The 22,500-nt window shown below is 48.6% G+C and overlaps 8 protein-coding genes across 8 annotated transcripts in view; 6 read left to right on the plus strand and 2 right to left on the minus strand.

Moving 5' to 3' along the window:
• Positions 1-1,683, minus strand: part of LOC307074911 (uncharacterized protein) — a 2,653-nt gene extending 970 nt beyond the window's left edge. The window contains exons 1-4 of the mRNA XM_079735319.1: positions 1,645-1,683; positions 609-771; positions 354-455; positions 84-209 (exon numbers count right to left, since the gene is read on the minus strand). Coding sequence (XP_079591445.1) covers positions 84-209; positions 354-455; positions 609-764 — 384 coding nt within the window. The 5' untranslated portion in view covers positions 765-771; positions 1,645-1,683. The remainder of the gene's footprint in view (positions 1-83; positions 210-353; positions 456-608; positions 772-1,644) is intronic.
• An 834-nt stretch (positions 1,684-2,517) lies between these two features.
• Positions 2,518-2,901, plus strand: LOC307074915 (histone H2A; the record flags this gene model as incomplete). The annotated part of the gene is made up of 1 exon (XM_079735323.1): positions 2,518-2,901. The coding sequence occupies one exon, from the start codon at positions 2,518-2,520 to the stop codon at positions 2,899-2,901; it is 384 nt and encodes a 127-aa protein (XP_079591449.1).
• A 1,120-nt stretch (positions 2,902-4,021) lies between these two features.
• LOC307074919 (histone H4) lies at positions 4,022-4,333 on the plus strand (the record flags this gene model as incomplete). The annotated part of the gene is made up of 1 exon (XM_079735327.1): positions 4,022-4,333. One exon carries the CDS (start codon positions 4,022-4,024, stop codon positions 4,331-4,333), a length of 312 nt encoding a protein of 103 aa, XP_079591453.1.
• Positions 4,334-5,032: 699 nt separating this feature from the next.
• On the plus strand, positions 5,033-5,567 carry LOC307074916 (histone H2B 1/2-like; the record flags this gene model as incomplete). Its single annotated transcript, XM_079735324.1, has 1 exon — positions 5,033-5,567. The coding sequence occupies one exon, from the start codon at positions 5,033-5,035 to the stop codon at positions 5,408-5,410; it is 378 nt and encodes a 125-aa protein (XP_079591450.1). The 3' UTR covers positions 5,411-5,567.
• A 1,121-nt stretch (positions 5,568-6,688) lies between these two features.
• Positions 6,689-7,099, plus strand: LOC307074914 (histone H3.2; the record flags this gene model as incomplete). The annotated part of the gene is made up of 1 exon (XM_079735322.1): positions 6,689-7,099. One exon carries the CDS (start codon positions 6,689-6,691, stop codon positions 7,097-7,099), a length of 411 nt encoding a protein of 136 aa, XP_079591448.1.
• A 573-nt stretch (positions 7,100-7,672) lies between these two features.
• cct2 (chaperonin containing TCP1, subunit 2 (beta)) lies at positions 7,673-13,780 on the plus strand. The gene is made up of 16 exons (XM_079735305.1): positions 7,673-7,738; positions 8,840-8,914; positions 9,186-9,251; positions 9,344-9,455; positions 9,561-9,637; positions 9,727-9,839; positions 10,582-10,784; positions 11,218-11,318; positions 11,459-11,586; positions 11,744-11,847; positions 11,922-12,041; positions 12,396-12,524; positions 12,612-12,715; positions 12,827-12,926; positions 13,151-13,292; positions 13,441-13,780. The coding sequence occupies exons 1-16, from the start codon at positions 7,736-7,738 to the stop codon at positions 13,469-13,471; spliced, it is 1,608 nt and encodes a 535-aa protein (XP_079591431.1). The 5' UTR covers positions 7,673-7,735; the 3' UTR covers positions 13,472-13,780.
• Positions 13,781-14,136: 356 nt separating this feature from the next.
• nots (nothepsin) lies at positions 14,137-21,114 on the plus strand (the record flags this gene model as incomplete). Its single annotated transcript, XM_079735645.1, has 9 exons — positions 14,137-14,201; positions 15,335-15,515; positions 17,325-17,442; positions 17,620-17,738; positions 19,459-19,658; positions 20,003-20,134; positions 20,255-20,399; positions 20,623-20,721; positions 20,947-21,114. The coding sequence occupies 9 exons, from the start codon at positions 14,137-14,139 to the stop codon at positions 21,112-21,114; spliced, it is 1,227 nt and encodes a 408-aa protein (XP_079591771.1).
• Positions 21,115-21,787: 673 nt separating this feature from the next.
• LOC307075142 (bestrophin-3-like) overlaps positions 21,788-22,500 on the minus strand; it is a gene marked incomplete at both ends in the record, with an annotated part of 7,066 nt that continues 6,353 nt past the window's right edge. Inside the window, 2 exons of the mRNA XM_079735646.1 lie at positions 21,788-22,205; positions 22,455-22,500. The exon at positions 22,455-22,500 is cut by the window's right edge and continues 179 nt beyond it. Of these exons, the coding sequence (XP_079591772.1) occupies positions 21,788-22,205; positions 22,455-22,500 (464 nt within the window). The remainder of the gene's footprint in view (positions 22,206-22,454) is intronic.

Here is a 22,500-nt window from a genome sequence, read left to right on the forward strand (position 1 = left end):
GGGGTGTTTGTGTGAGTGTGTGTTATGTAGTGTGTCTGTGTGTGTTATGCGGTGTGAGTGTGTGTTATGCTGTGTGCGTGGACCTCCAGCTCGATGAAGTCTCCGAGTCCCTCCACGGTGTCCAGGTGAACTCTGGTCTGGCCTATCAGAAACAACCGCCGCTCCTTAACGACTTCCCCCATCACACCGAGAGCTGCAGAGAGGACCTCCTACATACACACACACACACACAGCCCAAATATAAAAAGACACACACACCAGATATAAAACAAATACACACACCCTAAATAATAACACAGACACACACACACAGACAAACACACCAAATATAAAATAAATAACAGGTGTCTGACCCTGAGGCTCTGGGGGTCGGAGGTCGGGGAGATGGAGAAGTTGGACAGTTTGGGTCCGCCTGTGTCAGGGCGATCGTAGAAGATCAGCTGACCAGATCCGTTCTGCAGAAAACACACACGCACACAGACATACAGGGGCAGTGTGACTGCATCTGTATTGATGTGTGTCTGTATATGTATGTGTGTTTGTGTGTGTATGCATGTGTGTGTGTGTGTGTGTGTGTGTGTGTGTGCGTATGTGTGTGCGTCTCTCACCATGAAGTCTCGTAGTTTGAGGCGTCCTTGACTGCAGTGGAAGAAGGTGTCTTTCTGTTTGATTACGGTGCCGTCTGATTGGCTGAGAACGCTGGCCTTCAGGGCAAATAGGGGCACGCAGTACACCCGGGCCTTGATCTCAACGTTGGACGGCATGACACTACTGAGCATGTGCAGAAGAGGACATATATATTCAGAATGCATCATGGGATGTTTTGTGAACGCCATTTTTTAGAGGACTCTGCCGTGACAACTCTTATTTTACTCTTTATTTCCAAACAATGACCAAAAACATTCCTACCGAAGCAGTAACTTAAAGTTCTTAACATCCCAACACTCCTCTGCTTTCAAAATGGAGGCGGCCATGCAATGGGACTTTGCGATGTCCACGCCCGGGAGCATTTAGGGAGGGAGCCTTGTTTTGCTGAACCTCCGCCGACAGGTGAGAGAACCAGATCGATCCCGAGCGATCCGCCCCGAGAGGTCCTCATCAGGAGGTAGACCGGAGTGCATCCCAACCCTCCTTGCATTATCAGCTCAATACCAAACAAAGTCTATCGCAAGTGGTCAGTGTTCATCTGGCTCTACAGGTAGACTCTGGACATCGGAGATCGAACCCAGAACCTCTCGTCTGTGGCCTAATGTTACGGTTACGGTTAAGAAAAGAAAAATGGAAATAAATAAATAGTTAAATAAATAAGTGGGTAAATGAGGGGGGTGCAGGCTATATAAATACTAAATTATTTTAATAATCCTCTCTTCTTTAAGTATTCGATCGTTGCCTTCTGTGTAAGTGATACAACCTCTCTTGCTGTTCCCAGTGTGCCACCCAGACTCCACACTTCCTGCTCTCTGCAATTTATCGGCCAACCTCATTCTCTCCTCCGTGTATCTCTCACACTCCATCAATACATGTTCAACAGTTTTCTGCTTTCCACGTTCACACCCATCCGTTCCACTTTTCCCTATTAAAAATAAAGCTGTATTTGGTCCTGTATGTCCTAGTCTCATTCTGGTAAGCAATAGATGAACTCACGTGCTGCTGGTGAGGATGAACTCTGATGCAGCTTCCCGCGAAAACAGACGCCTGGTAGCTTGACGTCACACACCGCCGTCATTTCCTCTTTAGTTCAACGACAAGCTAGTATTGGTGAAATAGACTCGCCTTTATTATGTGTGGATTTTTTTTATTATTAATTGCGTATTTATAGAAAAGTGAAGAAATAACAAAGCCTTAGATTAAATACATTATAAGATACACCAACTAAGGCGTCCGTCTCCGTTTTCGGTCCGCGCAACAGATGACTGCCGTCTGTAGTTCCGCTCGGACTGCTGTTGTCTACCCACCGGGATTAAGATTAATTAAGATTACAATTTTATTAATATGATCTACTACCGACCCCGAGCTGTTGATGTCTCTCCGAATGAGTTTGACTTTATAAAATAACGGGATGCACACATTATTATTATTTGTAACCATAGATTGATTACATGTAGGTCTAATGTATGAATCCAAACCTAGATTGAAGGCCAGAGTACTTAGTAAAAAGCGTATTTGACTTCACGTTGCTACTATATATCCTTGGTTAATGTTACAATACATTTAGGTGTTTAAAATCATGAAAGGTTATCCTACTTGGACATTTTAAATTACATATACGGAAAGCCGATTGGGTCAAACGTAATGCGAACTCCAATTTGTCACGTTGCAGACTCTGACGTCAGCTGGTAACAGAACCAATCACAATACAGTATGTTAACCGCATATTTTTGGGCTGTTCCTCTTTCTTAATTGGACGGGAATTTCAAGGTTTTCTCGACCAATGGGAGGAGACATGCTTGGCTATATATAGCAGCTCATCAGCCCAGTAGTCATTCGCTGACGTCGTTACTAGAATATATAAAGAAAATGTCTGGAAGAGGTAAGACCGGAGGCAAAGCCAGGGCGAAGGCCAAGACCCGCTCCTCCCGGGCCGGGCTCCAGTTCCCCGTTGGCCGGGTCCACAGACTTCTCCGTAAGGGTAACTACGCTCACCGCGTCGGTGCCGGAGCTCCCGTCTACTTGGCGGCGGTCCTCGAGTATTTGACCGCTGAGATCCTAGAGTTGGCTGGAAACGCCGCCCGCGACAACAAGAAGACCCGCATCATCCCCCGCCATCTGCAGCTGGCCGTCCGCAACGACGAGGAGCTCAACAAACTCCTGGGCGGAGTAACTATCGCTCAGGGCGGTGTTCTGCCCAACATCCAGGCCGTCCTTCTGCCCAAGAAGACCGAGAAACCCGCAAAGAAGTAGTTTATTACTACAACCTGAAATCCCAAAGGCTCTTTTAAGAGCCGCCCAAATCTAAAAAAAAGAGCTGAGCCTTGTAAACATGAGAACCTTTTATGGTGCATTATATCGATTGCTATTGTCCTGTTGACCTTACTCTCAAGTTTGAGAGAAGCGGCTGAAACGTTCAGCGTGCATTGTCAATATATAATACGAATTTGAGGTCCAACATTAAATGCATTAACAGGTATATAGAGGGTGCGATTTGTGAAAAAACCAGAGGGGGGGATAATTTTGAGAAACATCTTAAAATGTTTCAAAATGAAAACGGACCCTGTGTATTTTGGTTGTTAATTATTACGATGTAATGGTGAAAATACTTTGGGTGGGGGGGATAATTTTTATCCCCACCGAGGATAAAAATAATTCAGCAGACGGTAGGACGTGTAAACCAGAGGGGGGGATAATCCCCACCATCCCCACCGGCAAATCGCACCCTGGGTATATATATTAAGGTTTGTACCTTAATATACGCTCTCCCCGGACAGGAGGCATTCATATTAACCAATCTTGTCCGTTCATTAAACGGATTCCGCCCCACATTGTTCTGAAGATGCCAATTTTCTACAAAATGTAACAATCTCGATTTAACATAACCGTATATTAAAATGAGGGTTAAATTAATGACGACCATTAATTGATAGTCATTATTTCACTTAGACACTGCATAGCCACCCCGTCCCACCCCTTCTACTTGTATATTGTACGTCCAGTTAATGTTCGCACTGATTGAATTTCGTATTTAATTATAGTAATTGTAGCATCTTATCCTAGCTATCTTTGTTATAGACGGGGATTGGGTTAACCTAGCGATTGTAAGTGCTTTGCACTTGGTTCTATGAACATCCTTACTGTTCCGACATCGATATATTCTTTCACTTTCTTACGACAAATGTACTTTGTAAGTCGATTTGGATAAAAACGTCTGCTACATGCCCCAAATGTAAAATGTAAATTTCTCGGAGGCACTGGGCGTGGCCTGTACTGGAGTTCCCGCCCTTCGTCTCTCTCAGGTCCTCAACCTGCCTTTATAAACCCGGAGCACACGGCGCAGGTCAAATCGGTCTACGTATCCTGCATTAATATGTCTGGTCGCGGTAAAGGTGGAAAGGGACTCGGGAAGGGCGGCGCTAAGCGCCACCGTAAAGTTCTCCGTGATAACATCCAGGGCATCACCAAGCCCGCTATCCGCCGTCTGGCTCGCCGTGGTGGCGTGAAGCGTATATCCGGCCTGATCTACGAGGAGACCCGCGGCGTCCTCAAGGTTTTTCTGGAGAACGTGATCCGTGACGCCGTCACCTACACCGAACACGCCAAGAGAAAGACCGTCACAGCCATGGATGTGGTCTACGCCCTGAAGAGGCAGGGCCGCACCCTGTACGGCTTCGGCGGTTAAACATGATCATTGCTCCCAACAAAGGCTCTTTTAAGAGCCGCCTAAATATCATGAAAAGCTATCCCTGCAGTGTCGTTACGAAGTCTTAAGGCAATGAGATGGTTGCGTTGAATAAGAACATAAATTCTTCAGCGTATTCATATCATATAAACCATCCCACATCGGTAATACTAAAATGGTATGTACCTCGTCCCCAGGTTCATACTGAATCTAATCATGAACTCTAATAACAAACTGACTAAATGTTTTCGCAAAATATAATTCACTAGTTTTAATCTCGGCATATCATCCGGTCGAACTGATACATACAATGGAATAACTCAAGATTAAATTTAAAAGGATACAAAATTATTAATTGGTTAATCAACCACGTAATCCATTGGTACAAATATTGAGTACAGCTGCCATATAAACCATGATTGGATTGGGTTTATATACTTAACCGGCCAGCTGGACCAGTAAACATCTAACTAGTCTGAGTTGATGAACCTTTTTAAACGTTTAGTTCTATTCATTGTTCTGGTTGAGGAGGTATTGTATTGCCAATCTCTTTACTGTCAAGCTGTAATACCGACCAGTGCCGCATTTTACTGCGTCCCTTATTCTTTAGCCAATCGCAGAACGGGACCAACACTGTTGATTTGCATGCGCCTCCTATAAATCTGGCAGCCAAACAGTGTTCTGAACACTCGCTTCATCATGCCTGATCCAGGACCCAAATCCGCGCCGAAGAAGGGCTCCAAGAAAGCCGTCTCCAAAACCGCAGTCAAGGGCGGCAAGAAGCGCCGAAAGACCAGGAAGGAGAGTTATGCCATCTACGTGTACAAGGTGCTGAAGCAGGTCCACCCCGACACCGGCATCTCCTCCAAGGCGATGGGGATCATGAACTCCTTCGTCAACGACATCTTCGAGCGTATCGCCGGTGAGGCCTCTCGCCTTGCCCACTACAACAAGCGCTCGACCATCACCTCCAGGGAGATCCAGACCGCCGTCCGCTTGCTGCTCCCCGGGGAGTTGGCAAAGCACGCCGTGTCTGAGGGCACCAAGGCGGTGACCAAGTACACCAGCTCCAAGTAAATGCTTCCATTTACCGCCAACCCAACGGTCCTTTTAAGGACCACCCAAACCTGATTAAGAGCTTTCCTTATTATGTTAGCAATCTTTGTTATGAACCATATTTACAGGCCGGTAATTGAACATCTTTAGATGCTTTCCCGTCTCTTCCGGTAACAAAGCTGGGGCAGTAGTTTCCATAGAAATCCACTCGCAATACGTGTGTAAGATATTGCAAATTAGGAGTTGTATGTGAAGACCCGATCAGCAGGAGTCCACAGACCAGATCTCAGTCCCCGTTTACTTATTCCTATTGGAAAACGCAAATGTCCACCCTATTGTCAACTGTAATCTAATGTTACTCAAAATAAAATTTAATTGTTTTGCAAAATATGAAACATCTACATTACTGCTATGGTCGTAGGGCAGAGGTCCATTCTCAGTAGATCCAGTTCCGTTTCCAGCGGACTGTTTGTTTTATATCTGTTCAGTGTGTTTGTCTGGTAAAAAAAAAATCCGTAATACTGTATTTACTGTAATTATAATAAAAATAATTGGTCAATCTATTAAATGAGTGTACATAAAATGTTATCCCGTGTATTACCTAAAGAACCATCGACTACCGCTGGGGGCACCATCCCCCGTGTTTCGATCACATCAGAGAACCGGTGACAGATAAACGTATTACCAGAGAATTTAGGAAGACGGGCTCTGGTAATAGCCTGCTACAATTAATAAACGTTACTTCACGGAGAAATTTGATAGTACAGACAAAACCGGAAAAAAACAAGCAAATATAAGCGACGGAAAGACGATGCATTTGATAATATGTCGCTTAATACTTTATCATGATCTTCGCACATGCCTCGAAATCCCCCAAACGGACATTAATCCCACTGGGTTTAATGTTAAGCGACTGGGTTCCCAGTATGGCGGACTGGGCTCACTGGTGAGACTTAAACCTCCCTTGTTCCTGCCTAGCAGAATATAAACACAATTGGGACAAATACATTAATACAAAGACAAATGCAAACGTCGTTATATATGTATGCCCTCAAAACAAAATACATTATGATCTATTTCTTCTTCTTCTTCTGTTTAATATTATGATCTATTTGAGCTATTCCCTAGAGGGGCGTGTGTAACTACGCTAAAGCCAATCGTGAACCTTACAGAGCTCCCGCCATTATTTAAAACTGCCAATCAGCTTGTAGCGGTACTCAGCCTCAGTGTATATATTCTCCTGCAGTTCACCACCAAGCGTACTTCGTGAAGACGAATAACAGCAGCAACTGACAAGCCATGGCCAGAACCAAGCAGACCGCTCGTAAGTCCACCGGTGGAAAAGCCCCACGGAAGCAGCTAGCCACCAAGGCGGCCCGTAAGAGCGCCCCGGCCACCGGCGGCGTGAAGAAGCCCCATCGCTACAGGCCCGGTACCGTGGCCCTGAGAGAGATCCGCCGGTATCAGAAGTCCACAGAGCTACTGATCCGCAAGCTGCCCTTCCAGCGACTGGTGAGGGAGATCGCTCAGGACTTCAAAACCGACCTCCGCTTCCAGAGCTCCGCCGTTATGGCTCTTCAGGAGGCCAGCGAGGCCTACCTGGTCGGCCTGTTCGAGGACACCAACCTATGCGCCATCCACGCCAAGAGGGTCACCATCATGCCTAAAGACATCCAGCTGGCCCGCCGCATCCGCGGAGAGCGAGCATAAGGCGATCTTCCTTACACCCCCACAACGGCTCTTTTAAGAGCCACACAATTCTTACAAAGACTTCCTATGATAATAGACACTGAACCCTGCTTTATTAAAATTACTGCAAATAATATGTGCTTGTATAGTCTATAGGACATCATCTATAATGCACTCAAAACTATTAACTGACTGGTTTAAAGTCATTCACATTAGAGCCATCTAGCGCAGACTACTGCAATGACACACTTCTTGGTCCGTTTTTATGACGTTGGGTTGACCCCAAGAACGCTAGAATAAACTCATTTGCGCGGGGGTTACCAAACAATGTCTCGTTGTTCCATGATAAATACTCCACAAATATTTAGGAACGTCAGATGTTTGGAAAATTACAAATAGCTCACAAATATAGACTAATACAACTAATTGTAGCTATACGATTTAATTAAAATAAAAAATAACAAATGCACTAAAGACTATAATATATCTATAACCCTTCACAATACACGAAAGGTTTTAAGTATTTTGGGGGAAAATAATAATTATCCCTCCGCGACGAGGGGGTGTGTCCTGCTTCCTATATCTTTACGTCATCACGTCGTGCGTGCCGCTGCTCCTTTCCTGAACGTTCCTCTTGTTATCCTGACGGACTGAATCATGGTGAGTTAAGATCCTTTAATTTACCACAATCATTCGTTTTTTAACCCAGAAAAGGACCAGATTACTCTAAACAGGCGCAACTCTACAGCGGGGTCTGTAGAAGAGCCTTCTGCGGCTCATGGTGTCAATGTAGCTCCGCAGGCTAACGGCTAACTGAGCACATGGTGCCGGTCCTACGTAGGGTCTCTTTATTAAACTATATTCGTTCACCTGAGAAGGCCGAGGTGGTCTCATGTGGTCATCACGGACCTCTTTAGATCCCCCCCCCCCATACTCATGTTTTCTAAACGACGCCAGCGTGACAGAGCAAATCACTGGTGTAGTAGCATGCTAGGCTAGCTAGTCCGTTAGCTGCTTTTAGGGTGCAGCACCCAAACTCTTTGTTCCGCAGACCAGTAAGCAAAAACCACAGAACACTCGTAACACCCTTGCTGGAACGGGTCCTTAGGTCGGGAACGGGACTAGAACCATTTACATCACTCTCGCATCACTAACATTACATGTTCTCGAGGCTTCTAAGAGGGCGGAGTTAAGAACCATCATGACCATGCTGGGTCTTAACTGAACGGCTCTGAAATTAACGGGTCTTAACTGATCATGGTATAATAATCCTACCCAATGAATCTGGTTCCTAATCATAATTAAATTTAGCGAAGAATTACCTTTGTGTCATAATTTTCATAGTGTAATGATTATTAAAATCATCAACTCATAATGATACTGTATCATGAAGTGATTCTATGTGTGTAATAGGGATTCTAGGTGTGTAATAGGGATTGTGTGTGTATGTGTATTAGGGATTGTGTGTGTTTATTAGGGATTCTAGGTGTGTGTGTGTGTGTTTTAGGGATTCTAGGTGTGTGTGTGTATATTATGGATTCAAGTGGTGTGCGTTTTAGGGATTCTAGGTGTGTGTGTGTATATTATGGATTCAAGTGGTGTGCGTATTAGGGATTCTAGTGGTGTGTGTGTGTGTATAAGGGATTCTCATGGTCTAATAGTGATACTGATAAGGATGGTTCTAGTAGTTTAATAGTTATTCTAGTGTAGTAGTGATTCTAGTGGTGTAATGGTTATACTGATGATGCTCCTCCTCCCCAGGCGTCTCTCTCTATGGCCCCTGTCAACATCTTCCGCCACGGAGCGGACGAGGAGAAGGCAGAGACAGCTCGGCTGGTAGGGTCTGGGGCGGGCCGTGGGGATGAATCTGAGGGGAGATGTGTCTGAGGTGTGTGTGTGGGGGGATGTGTATGAGGGGGTTGTCTGTGGGGGGATGTGTCTGAGGTGTGTGTGTGGGGGGATGTGTCTGAGGGGGTGTCTGTGTGGGGGGATCTGTACGAGGGGTGTGTTTGTGGGGATGTGTCTGAGGGGTGTGTGGGGGGATGTGTCTGAGGGGTTGGTGTGTGTGTTCAGCGTGGCGGTACTAACGATCTCCTGGTGTCTCTAGTCGTCGTTCATCGGAGCCATCGCCATCGGGGACCTGGTGAAGAGCACGCTGGGGCCCAAAGGCATGGTGGGTGACGGCCCTCATCACTAGGCGCTCTACCCAGAGGTGTGTGCGTGTTACCAAGGTGATGAAGCCTCTCTTGTGATTGGCTCCACCAGGACAAGATTCTGCTGGGGGGCGGGCGCGAGGCGTCTGTGACCGTCACCAACGACGGAGCGACCATCCTCAAGGCCATCGGCGTGGACAACCCGGCCGCCAAGGTGCTGGTCGGTGAGTTGGGGAGTGGCCTTAGGAGTGGGCGTGGCCTGGGGAAGGGGGTGTGGGTGAGGAGGTTTGTCAGGGGGGCGTCTGTCTGACTGTCTGTCCTTCTCCCAGACATGTCGAAGGTCCAGGACGATGAGGTGGGCGACGGCACCACCTCGGTGACGGTGCTGGCGGCGGAGCTGCTCAGGGTGAGGACCTGATTGAGGCATCGTCTCATAGAAGGATGTGTGTGTGTGTGTCGCCACACCGATCCGACTTTGGGGTCTGTCTGTTTCAGGAGGCGGAGCTTCTGATCGCTAAGAAGATCCACCCCCAGACCATCGTCTCAGGGTGGAGGAAGGCCACGCAAGCGGCCCGTGACGCCCTGCGGGCCGCCGCCGTGGACAACGGGTGGGTTTGGGGGCGGGGATTAGTGGGTGTGTGGGGACGGTGTATTAAGGCCTGATTAGGGTTTCACGTCACGCAACGCAATGACCATGCAGTCGCTTCGACGTAGTCGTGAACCTTTATTTTTCTGCGTCAGGTTTACGTGTCGCTATGCATGGCCATGGTAAAGAGAGAACAAATAGTTGGTCTTTGTCTGTGCATGCTATTAATTTACAATTGGTCTACTAATAGAAGTTTTGATTATCATATGGATTCTAGAAAGCTGAATACGAGTCAAAAACAGAAGATAGGCTGCTATTTGGTTGTCGTTGTCCATTCTGGTCATTTCATTTGAAGGCTATGGTGACCGAATACAAAACGTCTCCACTTTTTACCGATTACTAGCGAGAAAAACTAAAGGTTACGGCTATGAAGACAAAAGTTACATGTTTTGCCTTTGATATTTTTTCAAAGCGTATTCCCGGAAATGATGTAGTTAGCGGACCAATCACAGTCCTTGCTGCGTCCCCTCGACGCAAGGTTAACATTTAGTGCATGTCAGGCCCTTGCGGTGGAAGGAGGGTCTGCAAGGACGTAAGGGGTCCGTAACTCCCTTGCGTTGCGTCAATCTGGGTCCATAATCAGGCCTTTAGTGTGTGTGTGTGGGGACAGTGTTTTGGTGTGTAAGTGTGTATTAGTGTGCGTGTGTGGGGAAGGTGTGTTAGTGTGTATCCCCTGCTTATCACCATGATTTGTGTTGCCTTAGCAACGACCAGGAGCGCTTCCAGCAGGACCTGCTGAACATCTCCAGGACCACGCTGTCCTCCAAGCTGCTCACGCACCACAAGGAGCACTTCTCCCAGCTGGCGGTCGACGCCGTGCTCAGGCTCAAGGGCTCCGGCAACCTGGACGCCATCCACATCATCAAGAAGCTGGGAGGCAGCCTCACAGACTCGTACCTGGACGAAGGTCTGTACTGGGCCCATCAGGGGAGGATGTACTGGGGGGGGGGGGGGTGTAGCGGGGCTCAGAACCAGAGTACAGCTGGGAACTGAGAGCCAATCATCTCTGCTCTCAGGTGAACCTGCTGTCTAGCGTGGTTGCAGTCTCAGTGACGTGTAGACGTCTTCTGGTTCCACTGCTGAGACGGAGGGGGAGGTGTTAAGGGGGATGGAGGTTCTAAGGTGAGGTTCTATGGGGGGTTGGAGGTAGCGTTTCTAAACTGGAGGTTCTATGGGGAGCTGGAGGTTCTATGGGGGAGCTGGAGGTTCTATGGGGAGCTGGAGGTTCTATGGGGAGCTGGAGGTTCTATGGGGAGCTGGAGGTTCTAGGGGGAGCTGGAGGTTCTATGGGGAGCTGGAGGTTCTACGTGGAGGTTCTAAGGTGTGTGTGTTCTCTGCAGGGTTCCTCCTGGACAAGAAGATTGGTGTGAACCAGCCCAAAAGACTGGAGAACGTTACCATCCTCATCGCCAACACCGGGATGGACACGGATAAGATCAAGGTGACCGAACCAGACCCCCAATGATACTACTGGTACAACTGGTACCAGCAGGATACACCGCACCAAACGCCCTACCACTGGTACTGATGTATGGGGGTGTAGCGGTCCTGGTGGTACTGATGGTACATGTTTGGGTTCAGATCTTTGGCTCCAGGGTCCGGGTCGACTCCACGGCCAAGGTGGCGGAGATCGAGATGGCGGAGAAGGAGAAGATGAAGGAGAAGGTGGACAGGATCCTGAAGCATGGAATCAACTGCTTCATCAACAGGTACCCGTCTGTCTGAATCATCTAGAACCTCCCCTCTGTTGGCTCTCAGGAGAACGATCTAGAACTACCCGTCTCTCTCTCTCTCTCAGGCAGCCGATCTATAATCACCTGTCTCACCTTCAGGCAGCTGATATATTACCAACTGTCTCACCCTCAGGCAGCTGATCTATAACTACCCAGAGCAGCTTTTCGCCGCGGCGGGGGTCATGGCCATCGAACACGCGGACTTCGCCGGTGTGGAGCGTCTGGCACTGGTCACCGGTAACGACCCCGCCTCTTGATTGGTCCAGACGTCCTGATGCCTCCAGACACCTGCTAACTGTCTGTCTGTGTAGGAGGGGAGATCAGCTCTACGTTCGACCGTCCGGAGCTGGTGAAGTTGGGACACTGTAAGCTGATCGAGGAGGTGATGATCGGAGAGGACAAGCTGATCCACTTCTCTGGAGTCTCCATGGGTACGAGCCACAGTCTGTCCTCTATCACAGACTGACCTTTATCATACAGCAACAGACTGCCCTTTATCACAGTCTGTCCGTTATCACAGCAACAGTCTGTTGTGTTTGCAGTTAATCCAGATTTGTTTACTAAATGATTCCTATAGCGTGAGGACCTCTGTACACCTATTGGGGCCGGGTGGTCTAGGGGGTCTGGGTCTGACCTGTTTCCTGTGGTCTAGGGGGGCTGGGTCGTCTAGAGGGGCTGGGTGGTCTAGGGGTTCTGGGTCTGACACGTTTCCTGTGGTCTATGGGGTGGGGGGGGTCTATGCGGTCTGGGACTGACCTGTGTCCGACCCGTTTGCGGTGCTCCAGGGGAGGCGTGCACCATCGTGCTGCGAGGAGCCACGCAGCAGATCCTGGACGAGGCGGAGCGCTCTCTCCACGACGCCCTCTGTGTGCTCGCCCAGACCATCAAGGAGACGCGCACCGTCTACGGAGGAGGTGCTCACCCTCTCACTCACCCTCACTCACCCTCACAACCCCCTCCCCCCCCCCCCCAAGTGGGTCCTAACTGAGCTGTTCCCTCAGGCTGCTCTGAGATGCTGATGGCGAAGGCCGTCACTGATCTGGCCAATAGGACCGCAGGGAAGGACGCGGTCGCCATGGAGTCCTTCGCCAAGGCTCTCATGATGGTATGTCTCTCTCAACTGGTCTCTCTCTCTCTACCTGTTGCTACGTGCACTGTGTTGCTTCGGGGACTGTGTTTTTCTACTGTGACCGAGGTGTTATGGTAACTGTTTCAGCTGCCCACCATCATCGCTGACAACGCCGGCTACGACAGCGCCGACCTGGTGGCTCAACTCCGCGCCGCGCACCAGGACAACAAGAACACCTACGGCCTCGGTGAGTGTGTGTCCTCACTATGGTATTCTAGTTTATGTCCGCACTATGGTATTCTAGTGTTTGTTCTCAGTATGGTATTCTAGTGTGTGTCCTCAGTATGGTATTCTAGTGTTACCGCAGTATGGTATTCCAACGCGTGTGTGTGTCCTCAGTATGGTATTCCAATGCGTGTGGATATGTTTGTCCTTAGTGTGGTATCCTAATGTGTTTGTTGCGTGTTCCAGACATGTCCCAGGGCATCATAGGAGACATGGTGTCTCTCGGTGTTACTGAGTCCTTCCAGGTGAAGCGACAGGTGCTGCTGTCTGCTTCTGAAGCGGCTGAGATGATCCTGCGTGTGGACAACATCGTCAAGGCGGCGCCCAGGTCCGTCTATGGCCCTTCAGCCTCCCCTTCATGCTCTGCTTTAATTGGCTAACCTCTCCAGGAAGTGGGAAGTGTTTGACACTGCTGACTAAACCCTGATGTCTGTCTCTCTCCCTCTCCTTTTCTCGCTGTCTGTCTGTCTCTGTAGGAAGAGGGTTCCCGACCACCACCCCTGCTAGACGCGGCGGGGGGTAGAGGAGGAGATCAGCCTATTTATCTTCGTCCATTTCTCTTTCTAGTGTTTGAGTTTTCATGTTCTCCAACTGTTGAAGCACCAAGTTCATCCTGCTAACGGCTAGCCTCTGATTAAGCCATCGCTTTAGTCCAGAGATGCTAATGCTAACTTGTTTCAGTTTAGTTTTGCAATGGTTCTCTGCAGCACTCACTAGTGAGCAGGATGCTAGTTAGTGTGATGCTAGTTGTGGTTTGCTGTCCTGTACTCGGCAGAATGTTTGTCCCGACAGAAATAAACACGATATGAACCGTTATCTGAACCCTTTATTTACTGTCTTTGGTTAGCGGGTCACAGCCACCGCAACCTCCCTGAATCAACTCTTTAGTGGGCCAGGATCATCCATCACCACTCACTCACTATACCTTCAAAAGCACTTTCACAATAAGAGTCGGTCAAAACATTCAACACTGCTCTTACTACTCTTAACCTTCAAAACACTTTCACATTAAGAGTCCTCTCAGAACATCCAGCACAACTCTATACCTTCAGAGCACTTTTCTCAAAAGTCCTGTCAGATGTCTGCCAATCAGAGGGCAGGGGTGTGTTAGAGGGCTCCCTCATAAGGGCCATAGAGCCGTGTTTGAGGCATCCCAGCTGGGCAGGAGGAGGATGAGGTGGATACTGGTGCTGCTGGTCCTACTGGGCTGGGAGTGGAGCGCCCACGGCCTGCTGAGGTAGGACCCTCATGTGTTCATTACTGCTGCTCAGGTAGGACCCTCATGTGTTCATTAATAAGGGGGTACAGTTAAGGTTTGTAGCTTCATGTGTCCACAATGGTAAGAGTTATCTGTCTTTTGTTTGAATATTAAAATAATAGTTGAGGTATTTATTGATGTTTAACATTATTTTATACTTTAACTAGAAAATTTGGTGAGTGCTGTACTGCACAGTGGGGTTGAAAATATGTTTGAATAGAGTCGCATAGTTCAAACGTAAATAAATGTGGAATGGCATGAATCAAGTGAAGGGATTTGAACAGAGTCCAAATGGAGTAAACATGCACATCATTTAAAAATGTAAAAAAAGGTTGGAAGACAAATAAAGTGAAGAGTTAAAAAAGAAAATGGCAAAAGTGAAAAAGTATGAATACATTTGAAATCAATGTGTGGAATTGCTGAGCTGTTCAGATAAAGTTTGAAATGGTTGTGTGTGTGTGTGTGTCATCACTAGTATTCTTTCACATCTAGTTAATCGAAATAAGCTCCCAAAATGATGAGGCTTGTACCGTTGTACTCCTTGGAGTCTCAGCTTTCATATGGCATATTGAAATATATATCGCTACACACAAACACCCGATATATAAGAATCATCTTTATAATCGATTAATCATTTTAGTGCAAGTGTAAGAAGAAATAACGTAACCGTATATGCTCAACATTGTGTTTCTAGGTTAAATGCTTAGCTTTCGGGATAGCCACATTGGGCTAGAGCAGGTGACCTCACACTCTAGCCTCAACTTAAGTCAATGAGACCAACTCAAATTTTAAGCGGGTTTGAAATTAAACCGTTGATCCTGGAAAAAGTTTAAATTACATATTTGAGGGTCAGGTTTGTTGATTTGTTAAATGTTTGAACAAAGGTTAACGGTTAAAAAATGACAAAGTTGCAAAGTCTGAAGTAGTTGAAGTGTCAAAGAATGGGCGGATGGCTTCTCCCATTGACTTCCATCATATTTTTTTTTATTTTTAAAGCAGAATATCTTTAAAAGTTAAAAATATTCTTCAGGCTAATATGACCATTTTCAAAGTGTAAAACTGTGGAAGGAGTACATCCAGTTCTCTCTATTTAAACTTCCACGCTCCTCCAGGGTGCCTCTGAAGCGGGTTCGCTCCGTCCGCAGCCAGCTGCGCAGCGCAGGGTTGCTGGAGGAGTTCATCCGGGAGCACCGGCCCTCCGTGTTCGCCCGGCGCTACGCTCAGTGCCTCCCCCAGGGGGGGGCAGCGCTGCAGCTCAGCCGCAGCAACGAGAAGCTCTTCAACTACCTGGACGTACGTCAACCCTTTTGTATGAAGGTATTATTGTGGCAAAAGTCTTTAGCATCTGTAACTGCAGATTTTGTATGTGTACACTAAAGTCACAAATGTTTAACAGTAAATTTGAAGTCCTAAATATTTAATATGCATGTGTACTCTAAAGTCACAAATGTGTAACAGTTATTTTTACTACCATTGTAAACACTAAGGGTCTACGAGTTCACAAGTCTGTGTTACAGGTGCACAAATCTTATCCTGTGCGTCACATCTTCAAAGAGTCATGCACTTGACACTTTTGCTACAATCATTGCAGCGCAGTTGGTGCAAAACACATTCGCACGCCCTGTTTCATAATCTGAGACCATGCACAAAATGTGTGTATTCGTAAACCCAAATGTGAACTAATGCGTCAGAAGTTGCACATCTGTGAAATATTTCCTCACAAATGAAATTATATAGGTCGCTATGTTCAATGAGTATTTTAATGAGCGAGCACAAGTCCATCATACAACTGCTCGAATCTGCTGCTCCGAGTCTCAGCTGTTGTTTTTCTTGTGGATACTTTTGCAACACGTCTATATGGTACAAGTGTAGCAAAACTGATTTTTATCCGTATGAAGCAGAGCGTCGGTGGGCGGGACAAAATTGCAGCATTAACCAATGAAAGTCGACGGCAGGGGGTGCATTTTTCAAACTACACTGGGACCATCCAAGCAAACTCTTACTTTCTGGAGTCTTGAAAGTAGACAAGAGGGCATCCTATACGACGGAGTTGGGTATCTTACATGATGTCAAATTAAATTACTTAGTTCAACTGAATTCCCCCCAAATTATTGCATTGACATGCCGCAAGTGTCCTTCAATATATTTTAATGGTCTGCTTGGATGGTCCAAGTGTAGTTGGAAAAATGCACCCCCTGCCGGCGACTTTCATTGGTTACTGCTGCAATTTTGTCCCGCACACGGGACACTGCCTCATACGGATACAAATCACTTTTACTACACATGTACCACCTAGATGTGTTGCAAAACTACCTGCAAAAAAACCCACAGCTGAGACTTGCAGGAGCAGAGTCGAGCAGTTGTAACGATGGACTTGTGCTCGCTCATTAAAATGCTGAATCAATATAGCGTTCTATATCATTTTATTTGTGAGGAAAATTTTCACAGATGTGCAACTTCTGATGCATCAGTTCACATTTGGGTATACGAATGCACACATTTTGGGCATGTTCTCAGATTATCAAACACGGATGTGCGAATGTGTTTTGCACCAACTGCGCTGCAATGATTGTAGCAAAAGTGTCAATTGCATGACTCTTTGAAGTTGTGATGCACAGGATAGGATTTGTGCACCTGTAACACAGACTTGTGAACTCGTAGACCCTATTTTGTGTTTACAATGGTAGAAAAAATATTTACGACTTCAAATGTAATGTTACACATTTGTGACTTTAGTGTACGCATACAAGATCTGCAGTTACAGGTGCTAAAGACTTTTGCTACAATAATACCTTCATACTTTTGGCTCATTCATAGTGCCTAGGGCTAGGCTGTGTGTACTAGGTGTGTACCAGGCGCAGTACTATGTGTGTACCAGGCGCAGTACTATGTTTGTACTATGTGTGTACTTTGTGTGTCTACCAGGTGTGTACTTTGTGTGTACTAAGTGTCTACCAGGTGTGTACTTTGTGTGTACTGTGTGTCTACCAGTTGTGTGATATGTGTGTACCAGGCACAGTACTATGTTTGTACTCAGTGTCAACCAGGTGTGTGCTATATGTGTACAAGATGTGTACCAGGCGTGTACTTTGTGTGTACCAGGCGCAGTACTACGGCACAGTGAGCCTGGGGACTCCGGAGCAGAACTTCTCTGTTGTATTCGACACCGGATCAGCAGACCTCTGGGTGCCTTCGACCTACTGTGTCAGCCAGGCCTGTGGTACGTACATGCACACGTACGCACTAACACATGCACGCGCATGCACTCACTAAATCACACACACACACACACACTTTATTTATTATAATGTGTGTGTGTGTGTGTGTGTGTGTGTGTTTGTGTATTATTGTGAGTGTGTGTGTGTGTTTGTGTATTATTTTGTGTGTGTCTGTCCAGAACACCACCGCCAGTTCCGGGCGTTCGAGTCAGCCTCGTTCTCTCACGACGGACGCACCTTTGGTATCAACTACGGATCTGGACACCTGCTGGGAGTGATGGGCAGAGAGACTCTGAAGGTACTGCCTGTCTGCCTGTCTATCTTCCTGCCTGCCTGCCTCTCAGTATCTCTGTCTGCCTGTCTCTCAGTATCTCTGTCTATCTTTCTGTTGGTCTGTCTCTCTGCCTGTCTGTCTGTATCTCTACCTTCTGTCTGCCTGTCTGCAAGTGTGAGTCTGTGTGAGTTTGTTCCAGGTCTCAGGTGTGAGTCTGTTTCAGGTCTCAGGTATGAGTCTGTTCCAGTGTGAATCTTTCCAGGTCCAGGTGTGAGTTTGCCCAGGTCTCAGGTGTGAGTCTGTTCCAGGTGTGAGTCTGTTCCAGTTGTGAGTCTGTCCAGGTCTCAGGTGTGAGTCTGTTCAGGTGTTAGTCTGTCCAAGTGTGAGTCTTTTTCAGGTGTGAGTCTGCCCAGGTATCAGGTGTGAGTCTGTTCAGGTGTCAGTCAGTTCCAGGTATGAGTCTGCCCAGGTATCAAGTGTGAGTCTGTTCCAGGTGTGAGTGTGTCCAGGTCTCAGGTGTGAGTTTGTTCCAGGTGTGATTCTGTTCCAGGTTTGAGTCTGCCCAGGTCTCAGGTGTGAGTCTGTTCCAGAGTGAGTCCATCCAGGTCTCAGGTGTGAGTCTGTTCAGGTGTGAGTGTGTCCAGGTGTGAGTCGGTTCCAGGTATGAGTCCATCCAGGTCTCAGGTGTGAGTCTGTTCCAGGTGTGAGTCTGTTCCATTGTGATTCTGTCCAGGTCTCAGGCGTGAGTCTGTTCCAGTGTGATTCTGTCCAGGTCTCAGGTGTGAGTCTGTTCCAGGTGTGAGTCTGTTCCAGTTGTGAGTCTGTCCAGGTCTCAGGTGTGAGTCTGTTCAGGTGTTAGTCTGTCCAAGTGTGAGTCTGTTTCAGGTGTGAGTCTGCCCAGGTCTCAGGTATGAGTCTGTTCCAGTGTGAATCTTTCCAGGTCTCAGGTGTGAGTTTGCCCAGGTCTCAGGTGTGAGTCTGTTCCAGGTGTGAGTCTGTTCCAGTTGTGAGTCTGTCCAGGTCTCAGGTGTGAGTCTGTTCAGGTGTTAGTCTGTCCAAGTGTGAGTCTGTTTCAGGTGTGAGTCTGCCCAGGTATCAGGTGTGAGTCTGTTCAGGTGTCAGTCAGTTCCAGGTATGAGTCTGCCCAGGTATCAAGTGTCAGTCTGTTCCAGGTGTGAGTGTGTCCAGGTCTCAGGTGTGAGTTTGTTCCAGGTGTGATTCTGTTCCAGGTTTGAGTCTGCCCAGGTCTCAGGTGTGAGTCTGTTCCAGAGTGAGTCCATCCAGGTCTCAGGTGTGAGTCTGTTCAGGTATGAGTGTGTCCAGGTGTGAGTCGGTTCCAGGTATGAGTCCATCCAGGTCTCAGGTGAGTCTGTTCCAGGTGTGAGTCTGTTCCAGTGTGATTCTGTCCAGGTCTCAGGCGTGAGTCTGTTCCAGTGTGATTCTGTCCAGGTCTCAGGCGTGAGTCTGTTCAGGTGTGAGTCTGTTCCAGGTGTGAGCCCATTCAGGTCTCAGGTGTGAGTCTGTTCCAGGTGTGAGCCCGTTCAGGTCTCAGGTGTGAGTCTGTTCCAGGTGTGAGCCAATTCAGGTCTCAGGTGTGAGTCTGTTCCAGGTGTGAGCCCATTCAGGTCTCAGGTGTGAGTCTGTTCCAGGTGTGAGCCCGTTCAGGTCTCAGCTGTGAGTCTGTTCAGATGTGAGTCTGTTCCAGGTGTGAGCCCGTTCAGGTCTCAGGTGTGAGTCTGTTCAGGTGGCGGGGGTCCGTGTGGTGGACCAGGAGTTCGGGGAGTCGGTCTACGAGCCCGGCAGCTCCTTCCTGCTGGCGCGGTTTGACGGGGTGTTGGGCATGGCCTACCCTCAGCTGGCCGAGGTCCTGGGGAAACCCGTGTTTGATAACATGATGTCCCAGAGCGTCCTGGAGGAACCTGTCTTCTCCTTCCACCTCACCAGGTACCACAGCCCACTACACCTGGCCCGCTACACCTTGCCTGCTACACCTAGCCTGCTACACCTAGCCTGCTCCTAACCTGCTACACCTAGCCTGCTCCTAGCCTGCTACACCTAGCCTGCTACACCTAGCCTGCTCCTAACCTGCTACACCTAACCACTCCACCTAGCCCGCTCCTCCTAGCCCATTCCACCTAACCTGCGCCACCTAACCTGCGACACCTAGCCTGCTACACCTAGCTAAAGCGCTGTGCAACCTAGTCTCGTCAAGGGTGGGGGAAAGACCCCACCCAGAGGTCAGAGACCTGGAAAACACAACCTCTCCACCCTCCCCCTTTACTGTGCAGGAGGACTGGAGGGGAGGCCGGAGGGGCAGGGGGAGAGCTGCTCCTGGGGGGGCAGGACCCAGACCTCTACAGCGGACCAATCAACTGGCTGCCCGTCACCGCTAAGGGCTACTGGCAGATCAAGATGGACAGGTGGCCGCTGGCTCTGATTGGCTGAGCAGGATGTCAGTCTACATGCCTGTAACTTGGGTAACCAGGTTACAGTGTGGGTAGTGTGGATAACCCTGTGTGTGTGTGTGTGTGTGTTTGTAGTGTGGTGGTCCAGGGAGTCCGGTCTCTCTGTCCTCACGGTTGCCAGGCGATCGTGGACACGGGAACCTCCCTCATCGCCGGGCCGACCAATGACATCATCACCCTTCACCAGCTGATCGGAGCCACGCCCACGGACATCGGAGAGGTCAGAACTACGGAGTACTGAATGTAGTACTACACTACTGTTTGTAGTACTACCGTACTGCTTTTAGTACTAAGGTACCGTGTACTTTGTGTAGTATGTGTAGTACTAATATACTGTGTACTGTGTATAGTATTTGTAGTACTGTGTACTTTGTGTAGTAAGTGTAGTACTAATATACTGTGTGTACAATGTGTAGTACTAATGTACTGTGTACTGTTTGCAGTATTTGCTGGACTGCAACAGACTGTCCAGTCTCCCTCACGTCACCTTCATCCTCGGAGGAGTCGAATACACTCTGAACGCCGAGGAGTACGTACGCAAGGTACGTCTGTCTGTCTGTCTTTCTGTCTGTCTGTCTGAATGTCTGTCTGTCTGTCTGCAATTGCCAGTTGTTAGCAGTATTTGCTTAATCTCTCCCCCCCCCTCCCTCTCTCCCCCATCTCTCCCTCCTTCTCTCTCTCACCCATCTCTCTCCCCCCCCCCCCCCCCCCCCCCCCTCTCTCTCCCTCTCTCTGTCTCTCCCCCCCCCCCCCCCCCCTCTGTCCAGGAGATGTTTGGGGAGAGGCAGTTGTGCTTCAGTGGTTTCCAGGCCATTGACATCATGTCCCCTGAAGGGCCGCTATGGATTCTGGGAGATGTATTTCTGACGGAGTACTACAGCATCTTTGACCGAGGTCACAATCAAGTCGGATTAGCTCGCTCTCGCCAACACTGACCAGTCTGCCAGTTAGATGAGTTATGATCACCTAGTTAAAATATTAAAGAGCTAGTTAGAATGATTAAGATCTGTAGTTGAATGGTGAGGTGAACTAATAGTAGCTGGTCCAGCTAGTTATGGACAGCTAGTTAGGAACCAGCTTAACTAGGTGGTTTTTCTCTCGAAGGTTAGGTGTGTAATTGACTAATAAAATGTACCGAGTTCTCTCCGCTGTCCGGCTGTCTTACTGGTGATCACTGGTCCGACTCATTAGCAACATGCTAACGAGGCTAAACAAAAAGTTGGTGTTGAGGGGAGGAGTTTATTAGTGAACACAAAGGTTAGCGTCTAGAACATCACATGAGATACGAGTCCAGCTATTCTGGTAGCAGGGCCACAACAATAAGCCAACAATAACCTAATGGAGATGATCAAAATACTAATATCACACAATCAGTCCACAAACTAGAACAGGAATAATTTGTACATTCAAAAATATTGTGTAGCATTTTGCACTTAAAATACAAGTTTCCCTCAAGTTCAAATCCTATCGACTTCCACATAGAGTGATGGGGGAACTCAGTAGCCAATCACAGGTTGTGGGGCGGTGCCTGAGCTCTGTGATTGGTCGTGGGATTGGTTGTCTGGACTGTCATTTGTTTCTTTCTACTGCGTGTGCTCAGCTGCTGGCTTAAAAGGTCTGCGGCAGCCCCCCGACCTGCAGGGCCCGGCCGGGGGCCTCCTGCCCGGGGCCCGCATGGCTCTGGGCGACGGTGCCCTCCTGGATCTGGGCGACGGGGCCAGGGTCCTCCAGGGGGCCCGTCAGGCCGGGGCCCGCATGGGGGCCTTTCTGGCTCAGGGCCCTGGGGTCGGGTGAGGCAGGGTCCCTGAAGAGGTTCCCCCCCCTCCTTTCCAGGCCCGTGGGGCTGGGCAGGCTTCGTACCGACAGCCTGGACGACTTTCTGGAGAACTGGAAGGAGGTCTGGTGGCCCCAGGGCCCGGGGGGCCGTGCCGGGACCCCCCCACGGGGGTCCTGGTCTTTAGGGATGCTCCAACGAAACCTCTTAGGACCCAACTGGGTGAGAGAGGTGGAGCAGAGAGAGATACAGCTGGAGGGAGAGAGAGAGGGAGGGAGGGGGAGAGAGAGAGAGAGAGAGGGAGAGAGAGAGGGAGAGAGAGAGAGAGAGAGAGAGGGAGAGAGAGAGAGACAGAGAGAGAGGGAGAGAGAGAGAGAGAGAGGGAGAGGGAGAGAGAGAGAGAGGGAGAGAGAGAGACATCAGTCGAAGTCTCTTCTAGTCTAAAGAATGACAGAAGTCCACGAGCCAGAGGAGTAGTTAGGAGTGTGGAGGCTGAGGTACCTGCCGCTGTCCCCGTTCGGAGCCCTCTGTGCTGGGGAGGCCGAGT

Source organism: Pollachius pollachius, assembly GCF_949987615.1.
Source record: "Pollachius pollachius genome assembly, chromosome: 4".
NCBI lineage: Eukaryota > Metazoa > Chordata > Actinopteri > Gadiformes > Gadidae > Pollachius > Pollachius pollachius.

Bases quoted from the DNA above. Each gene is read 5' to 3' on its own strand.
- cct2 (XM_079735305.1), top strand. The intron at 12,042-12,395 runs GTACGAGCCACA...GCGGTGCTCCAG, and splicing joins CTTCTCTGGAGTCTCCATGG to GGGAGGCGTGCACCATCGTG. The intron at 13,293-13,440 runs GTCCGTCTATGG...CTGTCTCTGTAG, and splicing joins ATCGTCAAGGCGGCGCCCAG to GAAGAGGGTTCCCGACCACC.